Raw genomic sequence first — 25168 nt, forward strand, 5'->3', positions numbered from 1 at the left:
AAATTCATCAAGATGATGGGCTATCTCTGGACTGACACAAATATTCCATCAAAATTCAAGTATGTTTTCTTTTCATGGAAAAAGAGACCAAAAATTCTAAAATTTATCGTCATGGACACTGTGTCTGGCAGAGCCCGGTCAGCACAGCGGCAGGTTCTCCCCAGCGACCACGTGGGAGGAACTGAGCGCCACGTGCGGAGAGAGAATCTGAAAAAGCCGCCCTCCTCGGTCTGTGCTTATGACGTCATCCAGTTCCAATTTTCTAATCTTTCTCATTTTCCCTACTTACTGATAATGTCAGAAATAGGAATTCATTCCAAACTCCTTGGTTCTTCTATGTAATTTACTTTTAGTGCTCTTATGAAGCCCTATGCTGATTTATATATTCCTACAGCATAGCAATAAATCTGTTTTTTCCTTAGGCTAAAGAAAAAAATGATACATTTCTTATAATGCCTTCATTTATTGATTCATAAAACTCTTTGGTATCTTGTATGTATTAGGCAGTATACAAAGTACACAGCTATAGCCATTGATCCAGAGAAACACAGTCTTTGGCTTCATGGAGCTAATATGACCAATCATTCTTCTGGGAATTCAGCAGGCCCTATTGATACTTGAAACAAGTTATTCTTCTAAAATCATGCTGTATTTATAGATTACATGTTATATAAGCTTTAAAAAATGTTTTATTTTAAAACTTAAAAACCAAATACTCCCTATTTTTCTGTCTTTTTTTTTTCTGGAGAGGTTTTTGCTATAGGGCGCGTGTGCTCGCCAGACAGAGAGAGAGAGACATAGAGACAGAAAGCGAGAAATCACCCCCCCCCAGGGGGGATGGTCACGCCGCAATCCCTTCTCCTCCATTCTCCTCTCGGGATCTTGGGCACGCATGCACACGTGCCCGGCGTGAGTTTAAGCCACTGGGTCTGGGACGCTAACTGAGGTCAACTACATGGCAGTCCAGCGACATAGCCATTAAGCTAACTGCTGGTCCCAATACTCCCTATTTTTAAACAACTTCTACTTTGTACTGGATAGAGTGATTCTTATTGTTAGTTTTTTTTTTAAGTTATTTTAATTTATTATTATTTTAATTTGACCAGAGAGAGACAGAGAGAGAAAGAGGGAGGGATATTGAGAAAGCAAGCCACCAAGTCTGGGACTTGAACCATGGTTGGCCTTGTGAGAGTCCACCTACCATTTTTATTGTGTGTAAGGTTTTCTTAAAAATCTTTAATTGAGCTCTTTCATCCCTTTGTTTCATGATCAATAAACCAGGTTTGACTGCATTGATACTTTATAAATCAGAGCAGACTTCAGCACGAATGGAACCATAAACAGAGTTTCAAAGGAAGAGTTGGCTAATTTTCTAAGTGAATAAACTTGGAATTTGTACTTAAATGTGTGACTTCTAGTTTTACCTGCCTTGATTAGGTTGATGTGATCGTGACACTGGGAGGTCTTGCTGGGCGTTTTGACCAGATTATGGCATCTGTGAATACCCTGTTCCAAGCAACTCACATCACTCCTTTGCCAATTATAATAATCCAAGAGGAATCGCTCATCTACCTGCTCCAGCCAGTAAGTGAAAAACCAATGTAATGTTAGCACGTTGCTCCCGCGAAACTTCTAGCCCTTTGCAGAAACTAGGAGGAAACATTGAACCTGCTTGTGTCTTTAACTGAGTGAACTTGAAGTTGTGGCTGTCTTCACTGAACAGCAATATGTGGAGGAGACGCTTCAAAAGTTTTTATTTTATTGGACCAGAAAGGAAAGAAAATCGTGTAACTTTTAATTAAATTGACTAAGAATTAAACTTAGCACTTTTGCATTTTGAGCAGCTGAACATGAATGACACTTGAGAAAAAACTCCATCGGGGAAACTCGAGGCTTAGCAAATATTTCAAATAGAATTCTCATATATTTTGAGTGTTGTCGTTATAATTGGAAACTGGATTTGATTTTGTCAAGCACTTAAAAGATAATCTTTAACTTTTACTATTCATAGGTTGCCTGGTTATTAATTTTGTGACTTCAGAATGAATTTCTAATGATAACATCATTCATTTCCAATGATAAACATCAAGAAAATTTTCTATCAATAGATACCGAATATCTGTACCTAATGTCAGTAACTGGAAAATATAATAGAGAGAGCAAATGTAGATACCAGGGATTTTTTAGGAAGGGGTGGACAGTTAGAGGTGGGAGAGAGGGATGCAGGGGAGATAAAAAAAAAGAACAATTAACAGACACACAAATGGACAGTTACGATGTGTGGTAATATCTTTGATTCGCTTGACATGCAATGCATTATGCTTTGAGAACCTACATAGTGTGCTATAAACACATACAGTGATTAAATGTAAATTAAAAACTAAGTTACAGATCAAAGATAAAAATAAATAAACATATCAATACATATTGGAATGGGAAAAATAAATAATTAAATAAAAACATGAAAGTGAAAGAACATATAGTACATAGGACAGGATTCTTACTACATTAACATTTCATAAGGTTGCTTGGTGCATTTCATTTTAAAAAAATATCATTTGGTGATATTTGTAAAAAGGCAGTGGGTAAGGGCAGCAGGTGCTATGGAGGATAAGGCACTGGACCCCACATAGCCAACTGTGTGTTCCAAGTCTCAAACCCGGTGGCTTAAAACTCACAATGGGCATGTATTCACTTGTGCCCAAAATCTCAGGAGGAGAACAGAGGAGAAGGATTACAGCATGGCCATCCCTTCTCGGGGATGATTTTTACTTTATCTCTCTCTCTCTCTCTCTCTCTCTCTCTCTCTCTCTCTCTCTGGCAAGTGCATAATCCCCCCCCCCAAAAAAAAGACAATAGTTCTCTCTTTTTTTTGTCTCTCACTATAATGTGCTATTTATAATTTTACTCTGCTCTTCACCATCTACAGCATGCCATTACTAAATATTGGCGTTTGGTTAATGTAGCTAATATGGTGCATACTTAACCATTGTTTAGTCAGTTTCTCCGTTTTCTTTCTGGATGTTTTCATTGCCTACCTTTGTTTCTTCCTGGAAAAGTGTGGAAAGGGAGCTGAATAATTCAGATTTTAAACTCCATACTATCCATTCATGCAGTCAGCAGTTATGAGTGCCTGCCACTTACTGTGCTGTGTGGCAGTGGTGGATAAAGGTAAGTGGTTACAGAGGACCTTGCTCTCCAGTTCCTGTCCATCGAAGGAGACTGCAGAGAGCCTTAGGTTTCAAACAATGGAATGTGAGCTTTTTGCCACAGGTAATGGGAAGATATTAAAAGATCTGAACTGGCAGTATGATATGCATAAATACGCTTCTTAGATTTCTCATTCAGTTACATATTTACTGAACACCACAGTTTCCCAAGTTTCTGAACTCTGACATTTTCTACCATTGTGAAGCATTGAGCTATATTATAGTGTCCTGAATTTATGGGTTATATAGCTAACATAGTCAACTGTAATTTCTTCTGTATTGACCCTTTGCTTAAAAGAATACTAGTTAAAAAAAAAAAAAAGATTACTAGTTAAAAGTGCAGTACAATAATTTTTAAAGTAAAATTGAAATATGGATAGAATAAGCCAGATCTTTAAAAACAACTTAAGATCTTTTTATTGTTTTTCATATTCTGTCTCGTTAGTATGATTGGAATAATTGTGGGCTTTCTAAAATACACTCATCTAGGGATCACTGCATTTTTTTCCATCTAGAGATTATGTCTGTCATCAGTTCTGGAAAACTCTCAACCATTCTGTTTTCATATTGCCCTATTCTCTTTCTCCCTTCTTTTACAGCTCCAATGTATAAGTTTCTTTAATTATATCATATAGATCTCAAAATTTGTCTTGTGTGTTTTCTCCGTCTTAGTCACTCTGAGATGCATTCTGAAGTTCTTCATCACCTGCGTATTGTGCTTCTACTCCGACTTCAGCTATGTCTGCTCTGTTGCTGAGCTCACTGAGCTGTTATGATTCTGCTTTCTTATGTGTTTCTTATGTGTTTGCCCCTTACTTACGTTTTCAGTATTCTGTCTTAAAACATAATTATCAAATTTATTTTGTATTCAAGTATAATTCTAACATGAGTCAGTTAACTTTTAAGTTCTCTTTTGTCTTATATTTTGTAACCTCAATTTCTTCTGTGTCTTGGGGTCATGACCTCATGTTTCTGAGGACTTTACCTGTGGGAGTTATGGAGGCATGGATTAAAATTTAGTCCAAGGAGGGCCAGGCAGTGGCGCAGTCGCAAAGCAGCTGGATCTGCGTGGAAGCAGTCCTGAGTTTGTGTCCCAAGACTTTCCCAAGCCCACCGGGCACATATGTGTGTGTCTGGCACATATCTAAGTTGGCCGAGATTAAGTTGGATCATTGTGTATGGAATCCCTATAGGGGATACTGCCCCCTTTCTCTATCCTCTCTTGAGAAATTCATTAATTAATTTTAAAAAGAAAAATTAAATGCAAGGAGAACTTACATTTGCCCTTGCCAGACTCCAGAGTGTTCTCCTAGCCTATTTCCTTGGAGACATTAACAATTTAGGACATTATGTGGGACTTTTTTGGACCATCTAGACAGTGTGGATTCTGAGTGTAACAGTGCTGGAATTTGGAAGTCTACTTGCACGCACTCAGGGGAGATTTTTTTTCCTTCTTCTCTGCTCCATTTAGGTGGTCAAGCTTTGGCCAGTTTGTCTAGCAGTCCAGCAGGAGCATGAGTTCCAGTGAGACCTCTGCTTCCTGTGCAGTCCATTTAGATTCCTCTTCCGCAGGCCTCGAGCTTTGTCTCCTTATGACCTTCCATACTCGGAGGCCTCAGAATCTGAAGCTCTAGTTCTAGATTCGGTAACTTCTGCAAAATGAGAGTTAGCTTTAGAGTTTTTTTTTTTTTTTTTTTTTTAAATATCGAAACCTAGTAGTTGGCTTTTAAGGTTTTTATTTGTTTTGTTTTTTAACAAATGTTCCAAGCATTTCAAAAGACTTCCCTTAATACTTTTTAGTATTTTTGTTACTTTCAGTTGGTCAGTGTGGTAATCTACCATACTGCCTTTGCTGGTCAGGTCCTACCCCTGCTGTGGTGCAGTAGTCATTAACCCTAAATCCAGAGGCTTACCTGAGATTAAGTTTATTGAGTTTTTTTCTCATTAGTAAGAAATCCAACATAGTTCAGGTAGCATTGTTTATTTGATATCTAAGCCACCTGGAACATGTTCCGCGGCTGGCGGAAAGGCTGGCTGGGAAGCACCGTCACATGCCTTTCAAGGTTGGGCCTGGGTGTGGCGTGTGTCTCCTGTGGTGGGACGCAGTTTTGCTGCTCCACCCGACTACAGGGCACTCTGTGAAATGGAGGCTTTGACCTAGGAAGAGGACATACTCCCAGGCCCAGAGACGTCTCTTCAAAACGAAAGTCTTGAAGAAATTCTGCACTCCCGGCCCTACAGTTTATTGAAATGCAGTGTGAAACAAGTTAGACTGCGGTTAGTTGTTAAAGCAGAATGCCCAGTTCTCCACACACAATAATCAGCACATGCAGTGCAGCCATGTAGCCTACCTTCCCAAACACAATGCCCTTGCATTTTCTCTGTGGTAAAGTTGATACTGTGCCATTGTAACAGCTAGAAAATTCCCTTACCCTAAAAAAGTAATTATCTCATAATGTGGGGACAAAAGATTAAAGATTAAAGTTCACATATAGCTATTGAGGAAGAATGTAATTTGGATACTTTTATAGTAAGCATCTTATTTGAGCTTTGTAACAATATCATAAGAAAGTAAAACAAATTAATATAGTCACACAATAAGGGACAATTGTGTGACTATTTGATGGGACACTTTTTCCATTACATTGCATCTCCTCTTTCATGGGGTTAACGAACTAAGATGCAAATGATAAGCCCTTAAAACAAGTTTCAGCCTATATGCTAGTAATTATCCATAAGCAGCCTATACCTGGGTGGTCAGTTGCTGTGTGTATGTATGCATGTATGTGTGTATATATGTATGTATGCATTTTAATGTATTTCTCCATGGCATCATTTTAAAATAGGACAAATGTTGGATGCACTTTAAGGGTATACTCCACTTTGTTGCTTTACCCCTAAATTTAAGAAAAATGACTTTTTGGGGGACCAGTAGTTAGCGTAATGGCTACGTCGCTTGACTCCCACATAGCTGACCATGGTTCGAGTCCCAGACCTGGTGGCTTAAACTCACGCCAGACGTGTGTGTGTGTGCGTGCCCAAGATCCCTAGAGGAGAATGGAGGAGCAGGGATTGTGGTGTGGCCATCCCCCCTGGGGGGGGGGATTTCGCTTTTTCTCTCTCTCTCTCTCTCTCTCTGGCGAGCGCATGCACCCTATAGCAAAAAAAAATCTCTCAAAAAAATGACTTTTTGAACTTTTCTAAACTAAAAAAAAAAATCTACACATAACGTTAATCTTATTCATATAAGCAGATTAAATGAGATTACTGTTGAGCTTTGATAAACTATGTCAAAGTTGGTAAAATTCAATATAAATGTTAATTATTATGAATATTAGGTTTAAGAACAACATCTTCTAGAATTTGTTTTATAATTCTAGATTGTCTGAAATTAAAGATATTAGGAATAAGACATCTTATGGGAACTGTTTGTTTGGCTGATAAATTTTTTAGTGTAGTTTGGCAGGAGAATAAGTGTTACATCTGCTATGCTAATATTATTTAGCTAGGATAGTCCTGTACCCTGGAATTAAAATGTGTGTCTCTCAATCTTTTTCAAAATGCCTCCATATCTTCAAATTATCTTGGTGTTTCTATGATGTTCTGTGCTTCTTTTGGAGAGTCTACATGTGAGACTGTGTGATGACAGTAGGCTGCATAAATAAATAATCATCTTTCATTCATTAGAATAATTTTAGTCATTTGGGACTGACCTGTATGCCTGGTAGCAGTTTACTTGAAGTTGTTTAGTTCATTCCAGTCTAAAGTCAATATTCTCTTTTCAAGTCCCTTTCTGTGGCTTATTTTTGTTAATTATAAATTGAATTTTAAAACAAGGGTAGAGGAGAGTAGTTTCAAGTCTTTATGAATATGAAAATATCTTTGGATTTTTTTTAGCTTTTTTTTTTTTTTTCAAGATTTTTGCCAAAAAGCACATGTGCTCACTGGAAAGAGACAGTGAAAGGGAAAGTGAGAAATCACCCCTGCAACCCAGGGGGGATGGCCATGTCGCAGTCCCTTCTCTTTTATTGTCCTGGAGTTTGGGACATGTATATACATGCACCCAGCATGATTTTTAAGCCTCCAGATGTGGGACTCAAATTGTGGTTGCCATGTGGGAGTCCAGCACCTTAACCACTGTACTGCCTGCTGACTCCTTAGCTGGTTGTTTGTTTCTTTGTTTCTTCGTTTCTTTTTTTTTTTTTTTTTTGGTATTTAAGTCTCTTTTAATATTGTATTCTGGCATATTTTACTTAGTGGGGTCAAAAAATCATTCTGAGTGAAAATACAGTATTTATTCTGAAGGACTGTTCAATCTGCCATTTTAAAATGGAAAATTAAAAATAGGATGCACAACAGTTCTTCCCTAAAAAGTAAACATCTCTCCTTTACTTCAAAAATCTGTTTCTAGTCAGACAGCATCACCTTCACTGAGCAGGAGATTTTTTGAAATATTTTAGAGACTCTTAGAATTTTTTTTAATTATAATTTTTTTCTTTTAAAAATTGTAGGATATGTGAACTCACTGGAAAGAGACAGAGAGCGGAGGGTTTAGAGGGTGAGAAAACACCTGCCTCAAGGGGGATGGCAATCCCACAGTCTCTACTCATAGGATTTGGGGCTTGCACACACATACACTCAGTGTGTTTTTCAAGCCACTGGTTTCAAGTTTAGAATCGCACACTCGACCATGTGGGATCTAGCAACCTTAACCACCATGCCATCTAGCTGGTCCCATATTTTATGTTTCTATCATATATTATCATATTTTATCAATAATATATATACACACATATATTTATATATTATAAAAATAATATATAAACACATATTTATATATGTATTTAGATAGATAGATGATAACTTATATGGGTTTATTTATTTCTTCCATTAGAGAGACAGAGACAGGCATTTCCTCACATCCTTATGCTGGACGTGTGGACATGTGGGCCAGCCTGGGTAATGACATGCGCATGAACCACAGGGGTCCAGTTGCCTACTGCTGTGCCTGTCCTCCACCCCGCCCGCAGCTGAGAGACGTCTAGACATGAAGCCTTCCTGATGTCAGTGACTAGTCAGGCTCTGCTCCTGCGAAGACAGGCATGCAGGGCCGTGTTTATCATGCTGCCCATGCAGGGTGTGGGTGGCTCCAACTTCCCCATACACTTGCTCATTTTCTGGTCCTGTGCTTCCCAGGAGGACAGAAACATTAGCTTCTGTACACTGAGCATAAATTATCTTTTATCTCTCAGTTTTATGGCAGTTTGTAATACAAGTTAATAGGATTTATGACCAAGAAATGAGATGTCCAGGAGTTAATAAGGCATGCCTTTTACATTATCCTAAAGCTCGTTGGTTCAGCATCCCTGTTTAGGAATCTAGTGTCTGAAATAGGAGAATGATGTTACAGAGCAGACTTCTGTCAGTTTTTATCTCACTTGAACAAACTTCTAAATATGTTTTAAATACTTCTTTCTTGTAATCTTACTCATGCTTTATTGCTGCTTCGGTTTCTTCTTTTTTTTTTTTCCCCTCTTCTCTCACTGGGTCCATTATTTACTGTGTAAACTCCTGTCATTTTATATATTATACATTTGTTGTATTGGTAATGAATATGATGAAATATGTTAATAGTCTGATAGGAAGAGATGAATATTCACAGAATGCATGGTGGTTTCTGCTGAGAACTGAGGATCTGGGTCCATCTACCCATGCATGCACTTGTCCAACACAGTTTCATCAGTGAAAACATCAGCGCAGGGAATCTCAGAGTCCTTAGTTCTAGACAACTTCGATAATCATCTCATTCTTTATCACCTGATTATAATTCCTTTGTTTGGGATAATCATTTTTATTTTATCCTTACCCCATATCTTCTCATATAATTTTTGTTGTTGCTTTGCTTTTTAGTGCATCTATTATAAACTATATAGTAGCATATAGTCTTTAAATATTAGTGTAAATAGTGCAAAGCCTTATTGAAGCTATTTTGTGGATGAGCAATTGCAAGGACATTTGTGTGATCTATTCAAGGTCAGACACAGTGTCTTTCTGGGAGGAAAGTGATGCTGGAAATGAAATAGATCTCACACAGGGATAGTGTAAAGAGGGACCGCAAGGCATTTTATACCTATAAATGGCTCATACATTGTGCCGCCTCAACCACCCTTCCTCTTCCGAAAGTTGAGGTGCTAATCCCCATTCCTACTCTGTGCTAAGCCTGCTTGCCTGGAAGGGTTCTGCCACTTAGTGATCAGTGTCTGACCTAAAGAGTGCCCTTGCTTTGCTTGCTGCTTTCCTCTTTTTTTTTTCTGAGAGGTTTTTGTTATAGGGCACGTGCACTCGCCAGAAAGACAGAGAGAGACAGAGAGACAGAAAGCAAAAATCACCCACCAGGGGGATGGCCGTGCCACAATCCCTTCTCCTCCATTCTTCTCTTGGGATCTTGGGCATGCCCATGCGTCTGGCATGAGTTTTAAGCCACCAGGTCTGGGAATTGAACCATGGTCAACTATGTGGGAGTCCAGCAACATAGCCATTACGCTAACTGCTGGTCCCTGCTTGCTGCTTTCTTTTGGCTGGTCTGTTCTGCTAAACCTGAGCAGCAGATCCTTCTCTACATCATAGACACACATATTATGTAAACATCCTTTCCTTTCTACTGTCTTCACACTTCCCCTCTCCTCGAAATGACATTTAAAATATTGAATACAAAAACCTATCTTGTTGTAGTGTGTGTTAATATAGTATCTAATGGGACAATCTATATTTTAATGTGAAATAAGACAGTAAAATTATAGATCATGCCCCACTACCGCTTATAAGTAATGTGTAACACCCCCCCCCCATGGATTTATCCATGTTTGATGCTACTAATGTTCTTTAACTAAAAGGTTAAAACACACACTCATAAGGTATTTATTCTGTAGGTGTTGTTTTCTGGTCCATTGGTTTCCTGCTCAGAAAACTTCAGTCATAAATAATCTTTAAACATCTCTTATGTGATAAGCCACTGTGGTGGGCAGTGCAGAACAGTTCAGAAATGGGAGCCTCTATTCTACTGGTCATAGTTTAGTGGAAGAGGCAGAAGAATGAGTATTAAAATTCAGAAATAGATTTGCAAAAAGTTTAATTGCTAGAGAGCACATAGACTCTCCAGAGAGAGACAGAAGGAGAGGAGGAAAGCATCCCCCCAAAGGGACATGGCAATGCCACAATCCCTTCTCCCCCTCCTCTCCTCCATTCTGTTGGTATTTGAGGCATGCACATGCACATACCCCGAATGTTTTTCAAGCCCCTGGGGTTGGGATTCAAACCACATTCAGGTATATAAGATCCAGCTTCTTACCAGTCTAGGGGGCCAACCCCCAAAATACTAATACATTGTAAAACAACACTGGGTGCTTGGCATGGGGATGGCAGGGAAAAAAGCATCTAATTCAGGGCAAGTGCTGATATGTGGACAATGTCTCAGGGGAGATGATGTTTGAACTGCAGAATAGTAATAAGTTCGGAAAAGAAAGGCATGGAGACATTTACTGTGGGAGAAATAAAATGCGCAACAACTACCTGCTCTTAGATATTTGGCACGTTTGGGGAACAGCAACCTGCTAGGTCGTGGGGACCATAAGCAACGCAGCTAGAGGAGAACAGGCCACAGAGTAGGTGGTGGGGGGGCCTTGGTCACATTCCCAGGAAGATAGTCTTTGTATTGACAGCAAAGAACAGGCATTAAGCATTTTTATAAGGAGTGGCATATGAGGGACATTTTAGAAAGTTTAGTTTGGTAGCAGTGTGAAGGCCAGATTGATAAGGGACAAGGCTGACTGACGCTCTTGGCAATTCAAGAAAAAATGAGAAACTGAACTTAAGAGGTAAACATGAGCATGAAGGGCAGATGATGCAGTGCAGTGTGATGTGTGTTCTGAAGACTTAATTGCAGAAACACAGATGGATGAGACAATGTAGTACTTAGGTTCAGGATCAGGCAGCTAAGTGCTGCCCTTCTTTGCAATCGAGAATATGAGAACAGATCGAAATGGGAAGATGGTCATTTGACTCTGGGATAGAAAAAGATGTCTGTCTTTGGAACCATGTGAAGTTGCCTAAGAGGATAGGAAGTCTTTTCTGGAGGGATACCTTGAGAATCATCAGTACACACATGGTTAAAACTCAGAAGTGGATTCTTGTCAGTTAGACTTACCAAGGTGAAAAGAGTAAAAAGAGCAATGGCAGATGTTTGAACACCCTACTTCATACCTTAAAGGAAAAGAGAGACTGAAAAGGGGAATGATGTCACTAAAATCAGGGTGGTTTAGAGTCTTAAGAGGCAAGGGAGTGGTTAGCTAGAGTGTCAAGAATAAAAAGAATGCAATGGGTTTGACAGACAGTGAAGAAGAAATTCTGTATGGCAGTTTTCATGGCACACTGTGGGTAGAAACCAGAATACTGTGAGCGGAGTGTCAAATGAAAAGGACAGTAGGAGTACATATCTCTTATTTATTGTTAAATTTGTTCATTGTTCTTTATAGCAATTGAATTTTTCGGACTAACATAGAAACTGATGATGGCTCGAAATCATTTCTGTTAGGCCATTTTCCACATTAAAACCAAACAAAACCATAACACTTGAGTTTGGAATTATGCATTTATGCCTTTCTGAGCATGGCCAGGATCTGCTATGTGGCATCTTTGTAAATGGCTTGCTTATTTATGGACGCCAAGTGTATATCAGAATACATTGGAGAAGTACTTTTCGAGTTGTTTTTAATCCATATTTATCTTCCAACACAAGAACATTCTGATCCACCCTCAGCTCTACAATTCCCTCTTCCTTTTCTCCTGGAGCATCCTTGGTCTGAGGATAAGGCATGAACCTCCCAGTCAGACATTGAGAGCTATTTTTCTGGTCAGGAAAGACTAGTCTATCTGTTGCTTTCCAAACTGAACACAACTACACTTTTCTCTATTTTGAACTCATTATTTTCTACCAACATTTTTTTTTTATCTAAATTAATCTCTATGTAAAACCCTACTCAAATTTTCTATCTTCCAGTCAGCATTTCCAAACATACTCTAAATTTTTTTCATCTGAATCATTTTTATTACTTTTTATCTTATTTCATTTGGGCTACCAAAATGCCACAAACTAGGTAACTTATAAACAACAGAAATTTATTTCTCACAATTCTGGATGAAGGACAGTTCAAGATGAAGTTGCCACAAACTTTGGTGTCTGGTGAAGGCCTATTTCCTGGTTCATGGTTCATGGATTGCTCCCCTCTGTGTCCTCACAGAGGTGTAAGGGACAACTTGGCTCTCTAGGGCCTTTTTTTTTTTTTTAATAACAGGCTACATCCTCTGACCTAATGACCTGCCAAAGGCACCACCTCTTAATTCTATCATACTATACATAAGATTTTAACATATAAATCAGGGAAGGAGGGCATTTGGATCAAACTCTGGATTCTTTTTGTTGTTTGTTTTTTTGGGAGAGATTTTTGCTGTAGGGTGTGCATGTGCTCACTGGAGAGACAGAGAAAGACAGAAAGTGAGAAATCATCCCCCAGGGAGAATGGCCACACCATAATCCCTTCTCCTCCATTCTTCTTGGCCACACATGCATTAGAGCCTGGCGTGAGTTTTAAGTCGCTGGGTCCAGCACTTGAACAGGAGTCAACTATATGGGAGTCCATTACACCATCTGCAGGTTCCCCAAACACGTTTTTAAATCTTTTTTTTTTTTTTCTAAAGGCCTCAAATAATCTAAGCATAAAACAAAACATATTGCTGTAACTTTTCTTATATTCTAAACCTTAAAAAATATGTTATTGCATATTTACTTGATGCTTGGCAAGTCTAAATAAATAGGAAGTTTCAGATAAATAAAAAATGGATTATTGCTATTATCGTAAGTATTTATTATTCTTTCTCTTATAAAATATAGATTGTGTAGGTTCCCCAGGTCAGAGCTGTGGCTTGCTCCACTATTTCCCATTTGACATTCGCTTTCGTTCTAGTTGGTTGGAAGTTCCTTTGGGATGACAGCTTCTCTGAGTGGCTGATAGTCTGTTATTGCCAAGCAAATGTGTGATGGTGGTGGAGGTGATAGGCGTTAACGCAACTTGGATATAATGATGTCTCAAAGGGAAGGGAGTAAAACACAACCCTGACAGCCACCACTCACCACATAACTTGCAAGGTTTTGACCTTGAAGAAGACTTTGACTAAGGGACATTTATAGAAATATGCCCCATCAGCAAAAACCAATGGCGATCCCCAATGATGCCAAAGTAGTGAGGGAGGAAATATCAAATTCAATCTCCATGAAAACCATTTGAAAACTTAGGTGCGCATTGGCCTTTCATTTCAACCAGGAGTGACAGAGAATCGGTTTTGGAGACTTGATGCAATCCATAAGAGTGGTGTGTGTAGGTAAGATAATAGAAAAGATGGCATCAGCATTTGTCTGAGCTCTGTCATCATAATTTATCATAATCCAATTCTAGGGAAAGTAATGGAATATGGGATGTGGGATGTCATCTTTTTCTTTATCCCCCCTCCCACAGTCCTTCATGGCAAGGACACAAGTACACTGTGCCATGTATACTTAGTTCAATTGAGCATTGCTTCAGCATCTTCTCTTGATTGAAAACAAAAGGCTGCCAATGCGGTATCAATGAACCATGAAGAGATTTGAATTTTACCAGCAGGGAAATGAAACGAGCCTCTGGGAAGAAGATTGGCGCAAGTGAAACTTTCTCTATAAAGAACTCCATATAGCTTCAGCTGAGTTGTTCCACCTATCAGCCAATTAGCATTTCCCCTTTGGATTTGGGAGAATTTTGATCTTTTTTGTTAGAAAAGTGCTCAAAACTGAAAGTAAAGAGAAGGGGGAAAATTTATATAAACCAAGCTGAGCTAGGAGCAGTAGAATGTGAGGGCATTTATTCCACCTACACTTTTACTCTGGAAACCTTGGACATTTTTTGAGGAATGGTATAAAGTGTCTTACCTACTCCCTACATATAGCACATGAGACATATAGGACATACAGATACACACACACACACACACACACACACACACACACCAAGAATCTTGGTTCCTCTAAGATAATTTTTGTAAGGAAAATAAATACTTTAAATCTTAGATTTATTAGGAGGGATTTTTTTTTTGAATCACTATCTTATGTATCTTGTAAAAAGCTTCATTCAATCCTTCATAACTGTTATTATCTGAATTATGAAACTTAAATTTATATGTATTCAAAATTATGTAATAAAGTTTTAAAAACCTTCAGTGTAAGGAAGTAAATTATCAGTATAACTTAAGATGAGAGAGAGAAAAGAGGAGAAAAAGGGAAACTTATTTTGACACAGAAAGGGATTAGTTATGTTCTCAATTCCATATTATCTTCTGAAGGAGGTTGGGAAGCTGCTTAAATAGCAGTAAGTAGATAGGAGAGTCTAAATGTCGAAGACATACTGAATATTAATATGCTACTGAAATATCTTGGCTGCCATGCATAATTTATAAAATAGTCTCTGTGAGGCTGGAAAATTACCAAAAATAATGCTTTCAAGAGTTATATGACATAGTTTATGAAGTACTCATCATCTCATTTGATTCTCCTAGCAACTCCTTTAGACAAGCAGATAAGGTACATTTTCCTGTTCCTCAGATAAGGAAAATATGCATAGAACAACATTGTGAGTGCATGGAAAATCTATTAATTCTCTATAAATTCCCAGGAATTCTCTAAATTCTACTTCAATGCTCTGCTGTGTACCTGTACTTAAGAATCTATGCTTACTCTCAAAATTTCATTAGATCCATATGGAGGACTTCAAAAGAAGTGTCTTCTATTCACTAAGAGTGGTTCAGTTAGGAGGGTGCGCTGAAATTATCAATATAGCTTTTTTCCTTCCTAGTCAACTTTTTTATTATGAAAACTTGCATGTTTTTACAGAGTTTGAAAAAATACAATAAATAGCATATTATAACCAATGGTTTCTAATTTTTTAACATTTTCTCAGATATGCTATTTATTTATATGTGTGTTTTTTTAGTCATTTGATAGTAAATTGCAATTATCAATCACATTATCCTAGGTACTATAACATGGGGAATGATAACATTTACCAACTTAAGATCTGAGTAATAGGTGTACTTATTTCTACTATGGTGGCATTGTTTCTAGACTCCCAGTGAACAGAGCTAAGGAAAAGTATGCCTGTGTGTTTACATGCATATTTATGGATGTGTGTGTGTGTATACATGCATATTTATGGATGTGTGTGTACGTGAATTGATATTTTGAATTCATTTCAATATGTAGTTTTAAAATTGTTTTTGCTATATATTTATAGTTCTTTAAATAAAAAAATCCTGCTTCAAAATAATACTTTTGTGGGCTGGCAGGTGGCATGGTGGTTAAGGGTACTGGATTCCCACATGGCCTACCATGGTTCGAGTCTCAGACCTGGCAGCTTGCCTTCTTACTACCCCCCTCCCCTCTCTCGTTTTGTGCCTCTCTGGTCAAATTAAAATAAATAAATGAATATGTAAATAAAGTTAAATAAAATAATTCTTTAAAAAAAGAATTAATATACTTGCTTTATATTGTAAAATATAAGGACTAGTTTTAAAAACAATAATTCCCATATTACTACTATTTTTTAAAATTTATTTTATATATTCAGTCACTGTACATCACCGTAGCCTGCAAAATGAATCTTCCCAGCATGAATACACCACACACCAGTCCGGTCAAAGATGCTACCATGCATGTCACCATCAACAAACAATCCTCCACTTCTGTGTCCCCTGAATGCTTTGCCTCTATTAATATTAATATTAAAAGTACTGAATAAATTGAAGATTTCTTTGCAGATTTTTCTGTCTTTAAATTGTATCCCAGTAAGAGTGTTGTACCTAAAAATCTGTCCCTTGAAATATTCATTCCTTCTGTGGCTATGCTATCAATTTGACATAATATTGGGTTTATTTTTTGTTTATTAAAAATTATAAAGTAGTATTTTTCAATTATTTTAAACTAATTACAGAGTTCAAAAGATAAAGTTTAATAAAAAGGTATCCTTAAAGGTCTTACTTTTATTCCTGTCCTCAACACCACCATCCTTTTTCATAATCTTTCAGATGTTTTTCAAAAAATACAAACAAAAGCAAAACAAATATGTCCATATATATTCTAATTTTCCCTTTTTATGTAGAAGTTAGTATTCTGTGACCATCTGTCTGCACTTTTTATTTCTACTTAAGAATATATTTTGGTGGGTCCAGCAGGTGGCGTAATGTTTACATCACTGGACTTCAACATAGTGGATTGCAGTTCGAGCCCTAGACCTGGCGGCTTAAAACTCATGCCAAGCGCATGTGTGTGCATGTCCAAAATCCCAAGAGGAGAATGGAGGAGAAGGGATTGTGGCATGGCCATCCCCCCTGCAGGGTGATTTCTTACTTTCTGTCTCTCTGGTGAGCACACACACCTATAACAAAAATCTCTCATTAAAAGCAAAAAATAGAAAAATGTATTTTGGCACCTACTTTATATTCATTAATATACTAGGTTACCCTCATTCTTTTCCTTTTTTTTTTTTTTTTTTCATTTGCCAGAGGACGCATGCACTCAGCAGAAAGAGAAAGAGAGAAAATGATAAAAGTTAAAAAGCAAGTCCCCAGAGGGGATGGTCACACTGCCTCCCATCTTCTCCATTTCTGCCTTTTTTCCTCTTTTTTGAGATTTGGGGCCCTCAATGTGCAGGTGCCAGAGTGCTTATCAAACTGCCATTCTGAGACTCAGACTGCACTACCAGCCAGGTGAGATCCAGCCACCTTCACCACCACACCATCAGCTGGCCCCTCACTCTTTTGTTCTGGCTGCTTACTACTCTCTTGTGTGACTCTGTCTCAGTAGCTGTATTTTATCCATGTGTAGCTTTTCAAAATAACATACTGGGAATTCAGACTAGGTAGTGCTTGAGTTCTGGGTATGCATGTTTTAAAGTGTTCCTCTGGTGACTTTATTATAGTCCCATTAGAGAACTCTTTTGCTTTCACAGCAGCCTAGGAGGCAGAGATGACATGACTCAAATTTAAAAATGAGCAAATTGTGTCTTAAAAAAGGTAAAGTGACTCATCAAGTTCTATTCCATCAGTTAATGATAAACTCAGATTTCAAAACCATGTCAGCCTGACCCTTCCACTCTCAATACTCCATGATTCTGTCTCAAATGACATGATTTGTGAGTTTAGTATAATGTCATTCAGTTATAGAAGAGACCATTGAAAAAGTAAATATATCTTATAGAGACCATATATATCTTATGTAATAGAGAACTAGTTTATTCTCACCTTTTGTGGCATGCACACACATTTTTTAAATGGAAAGAACTGGATGGTAGTTACTAGTTTTCGGATCAAGGAAGAGGAATATTCCATTATAGCTGAGATGGTGGCAATAATGAGCCAGACTTGTTCCTCTGTGGAAAATCTCAAGGATGACAGTGAAGCCCCCAAATCGATTCATTGCATACATATCAGATTTTCCAATATTTTATGATAGGAAACCAATTCCACCCCTTTTAGGAGCCCTCAAGGTAAAAGGTACAATGTATAGAACATTGGTCTTATTTTATCAGGCAAGTTTAATGTACAAAAATATTGCCCAAGAGAGAGTAGAGAGGATTGATTTTCTCCTGAGTGATGCTGTCCTATTAAGAAGTGAGTACTCTCTGAAATTTTGATAATAATAATTGAAAGCTATGCATAGAGAGAGCTTAATACACTTTTCTGAGAGTATCTCATACCTTATTGTATTTTCAGGAGCAGAGTAAGCCTTATGAGGGATAAAAGTTGTTGAACAACGTTTTTCACATATTCCTACAACCAACATGTTAAAGGCTTATTTGTTTCAGGAATTTTGCTAGATTGAGAATGAGTAAGTTACTCTCTAAGAGGTAATAGTCTCTTCACTAAGTAGACAAGTGTTACAGAATAAAAGAAAATAAATTTGAAATTACATATATATACAGAAAAATCTGGGAGCCCAGAGATGTAGAAACATGCCACACCGCAGAAAGGCATGGAAAGAATTCTTGGAGGTCATTCTTGAGCTAGGTCTGAAAGGGTGCCGTTTACTAAGTCGGGGTTACTAAGAGTAACGGGATCAGAAGACCTCCTGGAAGGGCCAACATAAGCAAAGATACGCAATGAAGAAACTGTATAGTTAATTTGGAGGACTTGCTGAAAGCCTGGTGTTTCTGGTAGAGAAGAGAAGGATGTGGTAACAGTCAAGGCTAACAAAGTAGGCAGGGAAGCAGTTATCATCCCCTATGCCACGCTAGAGAGTTTGGATTTTATCTTTTAGAGCTTAGACATGTGATTCTGAACTCTTTGGGCATCATGACTGTGCTTGAGAATCTGATAAAAAAAAAAAAAACTATTAACCTTCTTTCCATAAAAATATGCATTTATGCACAAATTATAATTTTTCAAAGTTAAGGGTTTAGAGAAAGCTTGAACCTATGCATAGCCTTCCACTCAGGAACCAGCTATTTCAGACAGACACTTATCGCTGTAGTTTGAGTGTCCACATGGAAACTTATGTTGAAATTTGATGCGCAATGCTTCCATGCTAGCAGGTGAGGCCCAGTAGGAGGTGTTTGAGACATGAGAGTGAGTCCCTCATGAATAGATTAAGTCCACCTCCAGGAAGGGAACAAGCTCTCACTGAGTAGTTCCCATGGAAGCAGGTTGTCAGCAGTAAGCCTGCTATTCCCTGGCCCCTGTCTTTGCGGGCACCCACTGCCTTTTCACGTTCCAGCTGTGGGGTGGAGCAGACATGCCTCCCACCCCCAGAGCTGAGCAGATGCCCAGGCCAGGCTTTTGGACTTTCCAGCCTACAGAATCAGGAGCCAAATAAACCTCTTTTCCTTATAAGTCACCATGTCTCAAGGATTGCTACTGCAGCACAAAATGAAAGACACTTATGTTCCTCATTTTCTACCACTAGCATGGAAAGGGTTTAGTTATGTTCAAAGACAAGACCTTCATGGGACCAGCAGTTAGCATAATGGCTATGTCACTGGACTCCCATGCAGTTGACTGCAGTCCACCTCCTGGATCCGGTGGCTTAAACTCACGCCGGCCGTGTGTGTGTGTGCATGCCCAAGATCCTGAGAGGAGAATGGAGGAGAAAGGATTGCGGCGTGGCCATCCCCCCTCGGGGGTGAGGGCGGGGGAGGTGAATTCTTGCTTTCTATCTCTCTGTCTCTTTCTGGCGAGCGCATGCACCTAATTAAAAAAAAAGAAAAACTCTCAAAAAAAAAGAGAAAAAAAAAGATAACACCTTCATGTTGAGTTATTAATGAAAATTATCAAATAAGAGTGGTCAGGTTCTTCAATAATAATAAAAATAATGATAGTGACAAGTATGGATGGAGTTTCACCATGTCCTAGGCACTGTGGTGAGTGATTACATATATTAATGTGTTTTTGTTGTTGTTGTTGTTAACTTGTATGGCAAACTCATAACAAGTCAGTGAAATAGATACCCTTATTTTTCAAATGAAGAAACTGAAACCCAAGGCCTTATTTACAACTTATAAGATGCAGAAATGGGATGTACCATGCATTCTGATTGCACATGTACTACTCTGTACTCTTAATTACTACATAAACTCTTCCCAGAAACAGCAAATTAGAGGTGTTTTCAGTAATAGAAACCTGGACTGATTGGCTGCAGAGACAAGTCAGTAAGCCGCTCTTACGCTCTGCTCATTGAACTTAATCTTAGATAAAAAGATTTCTGCCCTTGGGAACCAGCAGTTAGCGTAATGGCTATGTCGCTGGACTCCCACGTAGTCGACCGCGGTTTGCGTCCCGGACCCGGTGGCTTAGAACTCATGCCGGGCGCGTGTGCGTGCGTGCCCAAGATCCCGAGAGGAGAATGGAGGAGAAGGGATTGCGGCGTGACCATCCCCCCTGGGGGGTGATTTCTCGCTTTCTGTCTCTATGTCTCTCTCTGTCTGTCTGGTGAGCGCACGCGCCCTATAGCGAAAATCTCTCCAAAAAAAAAAAAAAATAGATTTCTGCCCTTGAAGCACTAGTTCATTGCAGTCATATTCATAGTGCCATTTTGAATAGTGTCAAAATGATTCTGAGCAGCAACTCTTAATACAGTATATTATCTAGAAAGCTGCTGCAAAGAATTTCATTTCTAAAGCCAAATATTGCATTATTCTTTAAAATCATCTTATCTATAACATACACTTCATTTAAAACAATTGTACGAATCAGTTTCAAACTTAGTACTTACATAAAAATGTTGATGTGCAGCATTAAGAAATAAATTTGTGCTACAAATCTGTCTCTATTTTTTCTTAACTGCAATGCTTTTTACCTGAAAAATTTCATTTACTTCCAAAAACGAAGCCACATGATTATCTCAATAGATGCTGAAGACACATTTGATAAAATTCAGTGTTTATTCATATTGCGAACTCAATAAGCAAGCATAGAAGCAAAAAAAGTTTGTTACAAATAGGGCTCTTTCGGAGAGGAGTTATGCCCAGAGAAAATAAAACATTCAGAATTACTAGAAAAATGGCTAGTGAGACCAGCATTTAGCATGATAGTAAAGGCACTGGACTCCCACATAGCCAAGCACTGTTTGAATCCCAGACCCAGTGGCTTCAAAATCATGCCAGACGTGTGTGTATACACGCCCAAAATCTTAAGAGTAGAATGAAAGAGAAGGGATTGTGGTGTGGCCATTCTTCTTAGGGGTACAGTTTCTCACTTTTCATCTGTCTCCATCTCTCTCTCTCTGGTGAGCACTTGTGCCCTATGGCAAAAATCTTTAAAAAGAAAGAAAGGGAGGGAGCTAGAACGAGACAGTATTTTATAGTGAATTATATGTAGATGTTTAGTGAGTGTATGAAGAAGCAACATGGTATCTGAAATCCTGTGGTTTGTTAGGTCTAAAAACTTTATATTATTTAAAACACAAATGTAAGTGATACCTAGGGGCTTCTGGTGCTTACAGGGAAATGTGAGTTTTGACTGTAAGTGTTTACTACTGTGGATCCAAAGGAACTCGGGTCTCCATTTTTTCATCTGTACTGTTGGAATGGTGATGCCTGTAATTTCAATAAAATTAAAGTGTCTGAGGCAGTGTGTGTAGAGTTATGATTTGTTGTGTTTTGTTTGGTTTCTTTCCTGTATGTGTCCAGCAGAAAGGGATGAGTTCATCGTGCTCATTTCATAGCCGTTTTTATCTCTGCTCATTTTGTTTCATTGTTTGGTTTGTTGAATTTTTGTTTGTTTTTACCATTTTTCCTTAGGATTCCTTTCCTTTCACCTAAGAAGCCATCCTACTTTTAAAAATCTTTTTGTATGAATATGTTTTGCAAACTGTTTTAGTTTTTGTGGCTATTTTTCGAAGATATTTTTGTACCTACCTCTAAGAGGAAGAGACATAAAATCTCTAAGTGTAGTGCCATTATTATACCTAAATAATATCATAAATACCATAGTGTTTATGCCCCTTTTACAGATCACTGGAAGTAGATGTGGAGTCTGTGTGTTTATATGTGATCATGTGTGTCTTCATTTTTGAATGCTTCTTTCTACTACAGGATGTTTTAGGCTCACATGGAATTATTCTCTGTCCCAATATTAGAATTACTCATTTCTACATGGAGTTCCGGTTCCTTTAATTGAAGATGGTATTAGAAACCTCTTGGGATTTTGGACACACACACACACACACACACACACACACACTACCCAGCATGAGTTTTAAGTTGCCGGGTCCAGGACTAGAACCGTGTTTGACAATGTGGGAGTCCAGCTACGTAACCATTATGACATCTGCTGGTCTCTCAATTGTGTTTTTAGGATTATCCCTATTTGCCCACCAATACTTCTGGGTGCAAATATATAGGAATCATGATATTTCAGTCTGTTAATTTGAATTTTCTATAATTACAAATGAATCTGCATATCTCTTTCTAGGCATCATAGTCTTTACCTATATTTTTATTGTAGATGTCATTTTCTTTTGTTTACTGACTTGTGGATATTCTTTAAATATTTTAAGTATGAATCCCCCATCATATCAAACAGTACAAATTAACTTCTTTTCATTCCATCATCTGTCTTTTAGCTTTGTTCATGATGCCCTTTGTTTAAACAGGCTCATCAGTTTAGTTTTTGGCATGTTGGATGGTGATTGGATTTACAGACATGCTGAAAACTTGATAGTAGAGGAATGATGTAGGCTCAGAGGGAAATCAGGAGTTGTTTGGTTAAATTCGAGAGGCTCATTGGACCTCGAGATAGGATGACTGAGTCAGCAACTGGATATATGTGAGTCTGGACTAAAAGTGAGATTTTACAAATCTTAGTCTTTTTAATTTTTTTTTCTGTTTCTTGAAGGTTTTCTTTTTTGTTGTCATTTTGTTGTTATTTTGTTTTGTTTTTCCTTAGGACACATGTACTTGCAATGGTGGGGGGCATGGGGGATAGAGAAACAGAGACAGTGAGAGGAAAAGTGAGAAACCACCCCACCCCACTCCCCCAGGGAGGAAGGGATGGCCACTTCACAATCCCTTCTCCATTCTCTTCCTGGCATCTTGGGGATGCATGCACACACACCCGAGGTGATTTTCAAGCCACTTGGTCCAGGACTTGAATCCCAGCGACGTAACCACTTTGCCTTCTGCTGGCCCCTGTTGTCATTGTTTTAAACTTGGAATTTTTTGTTGTTTAATGTTACTAACAAAATTTCGGTTTAAGAAATTGTAACTGAGGGCAGGCAGGTGATGTGATAGTTAATGGACTCCCATGTGACCAACTGCAGTTCGAGTCCCAGTCCTGGTGGCTTTCTTTCTCTAGCTCTCTTTCTGTCAAGCTATCTCTCTCTGGTCAAATTGAAGAAGAATTATAATAAGTAAAAATATATAGTTCATTAAAATTGGAACTGAAGGTACTTTAAATTGTATTATAGTGGGGATTTTTAGCTACATGTATCATTTTTATTATAATTTCATGGTTTTCTAACACCAGATATTTTATATATAGTCATAGTTACCCAGGAAATGTACAGTTTAAATTCTCTTCATGCTCTTTTCCCTCACCCCCAACCCCCAGGATGTGTTAAGACTTTCTGGGTGTATCTCATAGAGCATTTTATTATTGTCTTTATGAGTAGTGATATTCCTCCATTTTACATTTAGATTCCAAGAAGTAAATCAAAGTTTCCATCATCTTTAAGTTTAATGTGAAAATAGATAGTTTTGGGATAAATCTGTTATTTGGTTATGGTCATCAAGACGTTTTTAGTTCCAGTACCATCTTCCTTGAGAAGAAGATGCCTGTGGACCTCTCAATGTATATGCTTTTAAAAACAGAAACAATTTTTACTTCAGGATTATTATTAATAAAAACAAAACTGTTATTACTAAACTTTCAAATCAGAAATAAGACACTTCCATACATTTCTTGTCAGGTTTGTGTGTTAGAAGTTTCTCCTTGACAGCTGGGTGTGCAAACAACAGAAAAAATATTTCAGTCAGACATTAATACTAATATATGTATATTTTTTAATTTCACATTTCTTATTTTTCACATTCAGTCACTATGTATTTGAAGCATATAAAATAGTTTTCCTAGCACGAATACACTATATATTAGTCCAGTGAAAGATATTACCATATACATTTATATACGTATACCAGATACATTATCTTCAACAGATAATTTTCTATTTTTGTGATCATTAGATGTTTGCTTCTTGTTTTTCCATTGATTTTCTCCCACCTACTGCCCATTGTCTACCCTCCTTCTCCCTTGTCTCTAGTATCTACAGTTGCTCTCCGTAGTCAGCCATACAAAGCAGTGAAACCTTGGTAATTGATCAAAAGTGGACAAATGTGGAAGATCTGAGGCTGAATGAAGCAAGCCAGACTATGAAAGAGAAGCATTGTATGTCCCCACTTACTACATATCAAATGTCTGCATTCTATGACAAAAACTGAAAAACTGAAGTGCATAAAGGCATGGAGAGCAATTGTAAATACTAATATAGTTGATCTTTTTCCCCTTTTTCTAAAGCTCACAAAGATGACTAATTCTGTTGAGTTGTCTGAAAAGTCATGACGTATTTTTCTATGCAATACGTCATGACTTTTCCGACGACCCAATAGATTCCTCCTAGCTGTGTTTCTTTTCATAAGATTTATTAACTTTCTGTTTTTATACAAGTAAAAGAGTAATTCTTACTATACACAATTGTATATCCATCTGCAATTTGTCTTTTTATAAACTATAATCAACTCATTATTAATATGCATATGCTTTAAGTTCATGTATCTATACTTTTGGTTATTGTAAATAACACTACAATTCTAACTAGTGTATAAAGTCATTAACACATATCAATGTTTTTATATCTTAAACTATATTCATAGTTTGATTTTTGTTATTTAAGAATAAAAGCCTATTACCCTAGCTATTTATGTTTATAGAGGCAACATTTCCTCCAACAGGGGATGTGACCACTCTAAGGAAGTTAAAATTAAGAAAACCTTTCTTTCAGATACAGGAAAAGAAAAAAAAACAAACAGCAAAGCCTTGCATCGTTTTGCTGGGGCCTCATAAAAATGGTGGTGCTTTCATACATCATTCACCAGGCTTACATATTAGAGGGCAGGAAAAATAATCTCATTATCCACTCCATATTCATCTAAGTTTTAAGTGCTTAGAAGACTTGTCACAACCTAAACTCAAGCTCTAAAATGGTAAATCTTGACACATCTCCAGTTTAGTAGCTCAGCTCGGCACAGCCAGAACTAGGAGTACTCCTAAGTACAAGAGCTTTGGATTCTGTTTGGCTCTAATTCTCTCACATTTTTCACCTATCACTCCTCACT

The 25168-nt window shown here is 37.8% G+C and overlaps 1 protein-coding gene across 2 annotated transcripts in view; it reads left to right on the forward strand.

The window, feature by feature from the left end:
- Positions 1 to 25168, forward strand: part of TPK1 (thiamin pyrophosphokinase 1) — a 427050-nt gene that overhangs the window by 261596 nt on the left and 140286 nt on the right. For both annotated transcript variants that reach the window (XM_006139890.3, XM_006139889.3), the window contains one exon: positions 1438 to 1584. In XM_006139890.3, the coding sequence (XP_006139952.1) occupies positions 1438 to 1584 (147 nt within the window). The remainder of the gene's footprint in view (positions 1 to 1437; positions 1585 to 25168) is intronic.

This window comes from Tupaia chinensis, unplaced genomic scaffold (assembly GCF_000334495.1).
Source record: "Tupaia chinensis unplaced genomic scaffold, TupChi_1.0 Scaffold000010_1, whole genome shotgun sequence".
NCBI lineage: Eukaryota > Metazoa > Chordata > Mammalia > Scandentia > Tupaiidae > Tupaia > Tupaia belangeri.